General features: G+C 28.5%; 1 protein-coding gene across 1 annotated transcript in view; it reads right to left on the bottom strand.

The window, feature by feature from the left end:
* The window catches only part of serpinc1 (serpin peptidase inhibitor, clade C (antithrombin), member 1), a 15,302-nt gene that overhangs the window by 2,274 nt on the left and 3,028 nt on the right, over window positions 1-10,000 (bottom strand). The window contains exons 2-4 of the mRNA XM_062039469.1: window positions 2,382-2,742; window positions 2,103-2,318; window positions 1,900-2,037 (exon numbers count right to left, since the gene is read on the bottom strand). Of these exons, the coding sequence (XP_061895453.1) occupies window positions 1,900-2,037; window positions 2,103-2,318; window positions 2,382-2,741 (714 nt within the window). The 5' untranslated portion in view covers window position 2,742. The remainder of the gene's footprint in view (window positions 1-1,899; window positions 2,038-2,102; window positions 2,319-2,381; window positions 2,743-10,000) is intronic.

The following is a 10,000-nucleotide window of genomic DNA, read 5'->3' as shown; positions in this document are numbered from 1 at the left end:
ATCGGCCGATAATATAGGCAGGCCGATATTATCGGACATCCCTACCTCAAAGTGCTACAGTGTATTAAAAAAATTAAAAAGATAATAAATAAAAATAAAAACTAGAACAGCCAAATAGCTAAAACTACAAACCCCGTTTCCATATGAGTTGGGAAATGGTGTTAGATGTAAATATAAACGGAATACAATGATTTGCAAATCCTTTTCAACCCATATTCAGTTGAATATGCTACAAAGACAACATATTTCATGTTCAAACTCAAACAAATAATCATTAACTTTAGAGTTTGATGCCAGCAACACGTGACAAAGTAGTTGGGAAAGGTGGCAATAAATACTGATAAAGTTGAGGAATGCTCATCAAACACTTATTTGGAACATCCCACAGGTGTGCAGGCTCATTGGGAACAGGTGGGTGCCATGATTGGGTATAAAAGTAGATTCCATGAAATGCTCAGTCATTCACAAACAAGGATGGGGCGAGGGTCACCACTTTGTCAACAAATGTGTGAGCAAATTGTTTAAGAACAACCTTTCTCAACCAGCTATTGCAAGGAATTTAGGGATTTCACCATCTACGCTCCGTAATATCATCAAAGGGTTCAGAGAATCTGGAGAAATCACTGCACGTAAGCAGCTAAGCCCGTGACCTTCCATCCCTCAGGCTGTACTGCATCAACAAGCGACATCAGTGTGTAAAGGATATCACCACATGGGCTCAGGAACACTTCAGAAACCCACTGTCAGTAACTACAGTTGGTCGCTACATCTGTAAGTGCAAGTTAAAACTCTCCTATGCAAGGCGAAAACCGTTTATCAACAACACCCAGAAGCGCCGTCGGCTTCGCTGGGCCTGAGCTCATCTAAGATGGACTGATACAAAGTGGAAAAGTGTTCTGTGGTCTGACGAGTCCACATTTCAAATTGTTTTTGGAAACTGTGGACGTCGTGTCCTCCGGACCAAAGAGGAAAAGAACCATCCGGATTGTTTTAGGCGCAAAGTTGAAAAGCCAGCATGTGTGATGGTATGGGGGTGTATTAGTGCCCAAGACATGGGTAACTTACCATTAATGCTGAAAGGTACATACAGGTTTTGGAGCAACATATGTTGCCATCCAAGCAACGTTGCCATGGACGCCCCTGCTTATTTCAGCAAGACAATGCCAAGCCACGTGTTACATCAACGTGGCTTCATAGTAAAAGAGTGCGGGTACTAGACTGACCTGCCTGTAGTCCAGACCTGTCTCCCATTGAAAATGTGTGGCGCATTATGAAGCCTAAAATAGCACAAGGGAGACCCCCGGACTGTTGAACAACTTAAGCTGTACATCAAGCAAGAATGGGAAAGAATTCCACCTGAGAAGCTTCAAAAATGTGTCTCCTCAGTTCCCAAACATTTACTGAGTGTTGTTAAAAGGAAAGGCCATGTAACACAGTGGTGAACATGCCCTTTCCCAACTACTTTGGCACGTGTTGCAGCCATGAAATTCTAAGTTAATTATTATTTGCAAAACAAAAATAAAGTTTATGAGTTTGAACATCAAATATGTTGTCTTTGTAGCATATTCAACTGAATATGGGTTGAAAAGGATTTGCAAATCATTGTATTCCGTTTATATTTACATCTAACACCATTTCCCAACTCATATGGAAACGGGGTTTGTAATATGCATATATTTTTTTTAAAAAGAAGGGTTTTTAAGCCTTTTTTAAAAGCATCCACAGTCTGTGGTGCCCTCAGGTGGTCAGGGAGAGCGTTCCACAGCCTGTGGTTCGTAGCTTTGTCCTCGGAGGCTGGACAACACCCTTGTTTTTAATGAATACTTAGGCCTACTACGCTACTGTGTAACAGTGTCGGCCATTACGGCGAGCCAAGTGTTTTCTGAGGTTCTATAGCACCTTGAAGTAGATGGTGTTGACCAGGACCAGGACCGTGTTGGCGTCTATGGCGCCCGGCGGCAGCGTGTCCTGGATGCGGTCGTCGGTCTTGTTGGCGACCCACTGGTTGATGGCGAGGCGGGATTGTTCCGGCTGCTCCTGTAGCGCAGAGGCGAGAGCGGGAGTGAAACTCGGTCGTGGAGAAGCCGGCGTCCCAAACCCACCCTGAAGTTGAGCGGCATCAGCTTGGCGCCGTACACGGCCTCGCTGATGTTCTGGTAGGTGGCGTTGAAGCGCAGCGACTCGTCCCCGAAGAGGCGGTTGGCGGAGATCAGGTCGGTGGTGGCGTCCTTCTTCCTGTACAGGCGACAGTTGAGCTTGGCGAAGAAGAAGTGCACCTGGTCCGACGTCTTCTCCTTGATGGAATCGAACTCGAACACCTGTCGACGCAGAGCGTGGAAAATTGGCACGCCGGCTAACGAGCGCTCCGGTGACCTTCCGACCTTCATGATCTGCTGCAGCGTGTCCTCGCAGGCGCCCAGTTTGGTCATGGCGAAGGCGGTGGAGACGCTGAGGGGCGACATGAAGATGTTGCTGCCGGGCGTCCTGCTGAGCGCCACCTGCTGGTAGAGCGCCAGGGCGAAGCGTCCGTTGGCCTTGGACAGCTCCCACACTCGCGGGTTGGTGGACTCGGGGACCGGCCCCTCCGTGGGCTCCTCGGGGGCGTCGGCCTCGGGCTTGCGGTAGACGCAGCGCGGCTCCAGCGGGAGGTCTTTGGGTTTGGCGTCGCAAACGTCCACGGGGGCGGAGCCAGAGACCAGCGACAGCAGGCTCAGAAGCAACAGCCAATCGGAGGACGCCATCCTGTGGCGAGGCCAATTAGAGCAGAGATGGTTAGCATCTTGGATGTAGCACACAGGTGTTCGCTGAGGGCCACATGGCAGTTGTTTGGCCCCAGGGGGCCGATTCTAACAGTCTATACTACTGTTTATTACACCATTTTTAATGCATTTTATAAGTAGTTTTTTTAAAACTAAAATACAAGTTGCAATAATTTCACCCCAAAATGTAGTGTATATTACTGTAAATGGAAAAACAGTACTGCTGTTTTTATGGTAAAAAACATAATTTTTATTTATTTTTTATTTTTTACTGTAAATAAAAAAAATGCAATGTTATAGTAAAATTTGACAGTGAATACTTTTATTACACCATTTTTTATGCATTTTATTAGTAGATTTTGAAAAAAGTAAAATGTAAAGTTGCAATAATTTCACCTCAAAATGCAGTGTATATTACTTTAAATGGAAAAATAGTACTGCTGTTTTTATGGTAAAAAAACAATTACTTTTTTTTTTTTTTTTACTGTAAATAAAAAAAAATGCAATGTTATAGTAAAATTTGACAGTGAATACTTTTATTACACCATTTTTTATGCATTTTATTATTAGATTTTGAAGAAAGTAAAATGTAAAGTTGCAATAATTTCACCTCAAAATGCAGTGTATATTACTGTAAATGGAAAAATAGTACTGCTGTTTTTATGGTAAACAATTAAATTTTTTTTTTTTTTTTTTACTGTAAATAAAAAAAAATGCAATGTTATAGTAAAATTTGACAGTGAATACTTTTATTACACAATTTTTTATGCATTTTATTAGTAGATTTTGAAAAAACTAAAATGTAAAGTTGCAATAATTTCACCTCAAAATGCAGTGTATATTACTGTAAATGGAAAATAGTACTGCTGTTTTTATGGTAAACAATTAAAATTTTTTTTTTTTTTTACTGTAAATAAAAAAAATGCAATGTTATAGTAAAATTTGACAGTGAATACTTTTATTACACCATTTTTTATGCATTTTATTAGTAGATTTTGAAAAACTAAAATGTAAAGTTGCAATAATTTCACCTCAAAATGCAGTGTATATTACTGTAAATGGAAAAATAGTACTGCTGTTTTTATGGTAAACAATTAAAAATTTTTTTTTTTTTTTACTGTAAATAAAAAAAAAATGCAATGTTATAGTAAAATTTGACAGTGAATACTTTTATTACACCATTTTTTATGCATTTTATTAGTAGATTTAAAAAAAATAAAATGTAAAGTTGCAATAATTTCACCTAAAAATGTAGTGTATATTACTGTAAATGGAAAAATAGTACTGCTGTTTTTGTGGTAAAAACATAATTTTTTTAAATTTGTTTTTTTTACTGTAAATTTTAAAAAATGCAATGTTATAGTAAAATTTGACAGTGAACACTTTTATTACACCATTTTTTATGCATTTTATTAGTAGATTTCAAAAAACTAAAATGTAAAGTTGCAATAATTTAACCTCAAAATGTAGTGTATATTACTGTAAATGGAAAAAACATAATTTTTACTGTAAATTTTACATTTGTTTTTTTACTGTCAATTTAAAAAAATTCAATTTAATAGTAAAATTTGACAGTGAATACTTTTATTACACCAGTTTTTATGCATTTTATAAGTAGATTTAAAAAAAACTAAAATGTAAAGTTGCAATAATTTTACCTCAAAATGTAATGTATATTACTGTAAATGGAAAAACAGTACTGCTGTTTTTATGGTGAAAACAATTTTTACTGTAAAATTTACATTTTACTGTAAATTAAAAAAATGCAATTTTACAATAAAATTTGACAGTGAATACTTTTATTACACCATTTTTTATGCATTTTATTAGTAGATTTAAAAAAACCAAAATGTAAAGTTGCAATAATTTCACCTCAAAATGTAGTGTATATTACTGTAAATGGAAAAAACAGTACTGCTGTTTTTGTGGTAAAAAACATAATTTTTTTTTATTTGTTTTTTTTACTGTAAATTAAAAAAATGCAATGTTATAGTAAAATTTGACAGTGAATACTTTTATTACACCATTTTTTATGCATTTTATTAGTAGATTTTGAAAAAAGTAAAATGTAAAGTTGCAATAATTTCACCTCAAAATGTAGTGTATATTACTTTAAATGGAAAAATAGTACTGCTGTTTTTATGGAAAAAACCATTACATTTTTTTTATTTTTTTTTACTGTAAATAAAAAAAAATGCAACGTTATAGTAAAATTTGACAGTGAATACTTTTATTACACCATTTTTTATGCATTTTATTAGTAGATTTTGAAAAAACTAAAATGTAAAGTTGCAATAATTTCACCTCAAAATGCAGTGTATATTACTGTAAATGGAAAAATAGTACTGCTGTTTTTATGGTAAAAAAACAATTACATTTTTTTTTTTTTTTACTGTAAATAAAAAAAAATGCAATGTTATAGTAAAATTTGACAGTGAATACTTTTATTACACCATTTTTTATGCATTTTATTAGTAGATTTTGAAAAAACTAAAATGTAAAGTTGCAATAATTTCACCTCAAAATGCAGTGTATATTACTGTAAATGGAAAAATAGTACTGCTGCTTTTATGGTAAACAATAAAAATGTTTTTATTTTTTTTACTGTAAATTAAAAAAAAATGCAATGTTATAGTAAAATTTGACAGTGAATACTTTTATTACACCATTTTTTATGCATTTTATTAGTAGATTTTGAAAAAACTAAAATGTAAAGTTGCAATAATTTCACCTCAAAATGTAGTGTATATTACTGTAAATGGAAAAATAGTACTTCTGTTTTTGTGGTAAAAACATAATTTTTTTTTATTTGTTTTTTTTTACTGTAAATTTAAAAAATGCAATGTTATAGTAAAATTTGACAGTGAACACTTTTATTACACCATTTTTTATGCATTTTATTAGTAGATTTCAAAAAACTAAAATGTAAAGTTGCAATAATTTAACCTCAAAATGTAGTGTATATTACTGTAAATGGAAAAAACATAATTTTTACTGTAAATTTTACATTTGTTTTTTTACTGTCAATTTAAAAAAATTCAATTTTATAGTAAAATTTGACAGTGAATACTTTTATTACACCAGTTTTTATGCATTTTATAAGTAGATTTTAAAAAAACTAAAATGTAAAGTTGCAATAATTTTACCTCAAAATGTAATGTATATTACTGTAAATGGAAAAACAGTACTGCTGTTGTTATGGTGAAAACAATTTTTACTGTAAAATTTACATTTTACTGTAAATTTTAAAAAATGCAATTTTACAATAAAATTTGACAGTGAATACTTTTATTACACCATTTTTAATGCATTTTATTAGTAGATTTTTAAACAACTAAAATGTAAAGTTGCAATAATTTCACCTTAAAATGTAGTGTATATTACTGTAAATGGAAAAACAGTACTGCTGTTTTTATGGTAAAAAACATATATTTTTTTAATTTGTTTTTTTTTACTGTAAATAAAAAAAATGCAATGTTATAGTAAAATTTGACAGTGAATACTTTTATTACACCATTTTTTATGCATTTTATTAGTAGATTTTGAAAAAAGTCAAATGTAAAGTTGCAATAATTTCACCTCAAAATGTAGTGTATATTACTTTAAATGGAAAAATAGTACTGCTGTTTTTATGGTAAAAAACATAATTTTTTTTTTTTTTTTTTTTTTTACTGTAAATAAAAAAAATGCAATGTTATAGTAAAATTTGACAGTGAATACTTTTATTACACCATTTTTTATGCATTTTATTAGTAGATTTTAAAAAAAACCTAAAATGTAAAGTTGCAATAATTTCACCTCAAAATGCAGTGTATATTACTGTAAATGGAAAAAACATAATTTTTACTGTAAATTTTACATTTGTTTTTTTACTGTCAATTTAAAAAAATGCAATTTTATAGTAAAATTTGACAGTGAATACTTTTATTACACCATTTTTTATGCATTTTATAGGTAGATTTTTAAAAAACTAAAATGTAAAGTTGCAATAATTTTACCTCAAAATGTAATGTATATTACTGTAAATAGAAAAACAGTACTGCTGTTTTTATGGAAAAAAACAATTTTTACTGTAAAATTTACATTTTACTGTGAATTAAAAAAAATTCAATTTTACAATAAAATTTGACAGTGAATACTTTTATTACATCATTTTTTATGCATTTTATTAGTAGATTTTAAAAAAAACTAAAATGTAAAGTTGCAATAATTTCACCTCAAAATGTAGTGTATATTACTGCAAATGGAAAAATAGTACTGTTGTTTTTATGGTAAAAAAACATAATTTAAAAAAATATTATTTTTTTTACTGTAAATAAAAAAAATGCAATGTTATAGTAAAATTTGACAGTGAATACTTTTATTACACCATTTTTTATGCATTTTATTAGTAGATTTTGAAAAAACTAAAATGTAAAGTTGCAATAATTTCACCTCAAAATGCAGTGTATATTACTGTAAATGGAAAAATAGTACTGCTGCTTTTATGGTAAACAATAAAAATGTTTTTATTTTTTTTACTGTAAATTAAAAAAAAATGCAATGTTATAGTAAAATTTGACAGTGAATACTTTTATTACACCATTTTTTATGCATTTTATTAGTAGATTTTGAAAAAACTAAAATGTAAAGTTGCAATAATTTCACCTCAAAATGTAGTGTATATTACTGTAAATGGAAAAATAGTACTTCTGTTTTTGTGGTAAAAACATAATTTTTTTTTATTTGTTTTTTTTTACTGTAAATTTAAAAAATGCAATGTTATAGTAAAATTTGACAGTGAACACTTTTATTACACCATTTTTTATGCATTTTATTAGTAGATTTCAAAAAACTAAAATGTAAAGTTGCAATAATTTAACCTCAAAATGTAGTGTATATTACTGTAAATGGAAAAAACATAATTTTTACTGTAAATTTTACATTTGTTTTTTTACTGTCAATTTAAAAAAATTCAATTTTATAGTAAAATTTGACAGTGAATACTTTTATTACACCATTTTTTATGCATTTTATTAGTAGATTTTTAAAAAACTAAAATGTAAAGTTGCAATAATTTCACCTCAAAATGTAGTGTATATTACTGTAAATGGAAAAAACATAATTTTTACTGTAAATTTTACATTTGTTTTTTTACTGTCAATTTCAAAAAATTAAATTTTATAGTAAAATTTGACAGTGAATACTTTTATTACACCAGTTTTTATGCATTTTATAAGTAGATTTTAAAAAAACTAAAATGTAAAGTTGCAATAATTTTACCTCAAAATGTAATGTATATTACTGTAAATGGAAAAACAGTACTGCTGTTTTTATGGTGAAAACAATTTTTACTGTAAAATTTACATTTTACTGTAAATTTTAAAAAATGCAATTTTACAATAAAATTTGACAGTGAATACTTTTATTACACCATTTTTCATGCATTTTATTAGTAGATTTTTAAACAACTAAAATGTAAAGTTGCAATAATTTCACCTTAAAATGTAGTGTATATTACTGTAAATGGAAAAACAGTACTGCTGTTTTTATGGTAAAAAACATAATTTTTTTTAATTTGTTTTTTTTTACTGTAAATTAAAAAAAATGCAATGTTATAGTAAAATTTGACAGTGAATACTTTTATTACACCATTTTTTATGCATTTTATTAGTAGATTTTAAAAAAACTAAAATGTAAAGTTGCAATAATTTCACCTCAAAATGTAGTGTATATTACTGTAAATGGAAAAAACATAATTTTTACTGTAAATTTTACATTTGTTTTTTACTGTCAATTTAAAAAAATGCAATTTTATAGTAAAATTTGACAGTGAATACTTTTATTACACCATTTTTTATGCATTTTATTAGTAGATTTTGAAAAAAGTAAAATGTAAAGTTGCAATAATTTCACCTCAAAATGTAGTGTATATTACTTTAAATGGAAAAACAGTACTGCTGTTTTTATGGTAAAAAACAATTTTTTTTTATTTGTTTTTTTTACTGTAAATTAAAAAAATGCAATGTTATAGTAAAATTTGACAGTGAATGCTTTTATTACACCATTTTTTATGCATTTTATTAGTAGATTTGAAAAAAAAACTAAAATGTAAAGTTGCAATAATTTCACCTCAAAATGTAGTGTATATTACTGTAAATGGAAAAAACATAATTTTTACTGTAAATTTTATATTTGTTTTTTTACTGTCAATTTAAAAAAAATGCAATTTTATAGTAAAATTTGACAGTGAATACTTTTATTACACCATTTTTTATGCATTTTATAAGTAGATTTTTAAAAAACTAAAATGTAAAGTTGCAATAATTTTACCTCAAAATGTAATGTATATTACTGTAAATAGAAAAACAGTACTGCTGTTTTTATGGAAAAAAACAATTTTTACTGTAAAATTTACATTTTACTGTGAATAAAAAAAAATTCAATTTTACAATAAAATTTGACAGTGAATACTTTTATTACATCATTTTTTATGCATTTTATTAGTAGATTTAAAAAAAAACTAAAATGTAAAGTTGCAATAATTTCACCTCAAAATGTAGTGTATATTACTGTAAATGGAAAAATAGTACTGTTGCTTTTATGGTAAAAAAAACATAATTTAAATTTTTTTTTTTTTTTTTTTACTGTAAATTAAAAAAATGCAATGTTATAGTAAAATTTGACAGTGAATACTTTTATTACACCATTTTTTATGCATTTTATTAGTAGATTTTGAAAAAACTAAAATGTAAAGTTGCAATAATTTCACCTCAAAATGTAGTGTATATTACTGTAAATGGAAAAAACATAATTTTTACTGTAAATTTTACATTTGTTTTTTTACTGTCAATTTAAAAAAATGCAATTTTATAGTAAAATTTGACAGTGAATACTTTTATTACACCATTTTTTATGCATTTTATAAGTAGATTTTTAAAAAACTAAAATGTAAAGTTGCAATAATTTTACCTCAAAATGTAATGTATATTACTGTAAATGGAAAAATAGTACTGCTGTTTTTATGGTAAAAAACTATTTTTACTGTAAAATTTACATTTTACTGTAAATTTAAAAAAATTCAATTTTACAATAAATTTGACAGTGAATACTTTTATTACACCATTTTTTATGCATTTTATTAGTAGATTTTAAAAAAACTAAAATGTTAAGTTGCAATAATTCCACCTAAAAATGTAGTGTATATTACTGTAAATGGAAAAAACAGACACCAGTGATGTAACATGATGTGATGTGCTCGT

This window comes from Entelurus aequoreus, linkage group LG27 (genome assembly GCF_033978785.1).
Source record: "Entelurus aequoreus isolate RoL-2023_Sb linkage group LG27, RoL_Eaeq_v1.1, whole genome shotgun sequence".
Classification (NCBI taxonomy): domain Eukaryota; kingdom Metazoa; phylum Chordata; class Actinopteri; order Syngnathiformes; family Syngnathidae; genus Entelurus; species Entelurus aequoreus.
The sequence above is the reverse complement of the archived record's forward strand: the minus strand, read 5'-3'. Positions and strand labels throughout refer to the sequence as shown.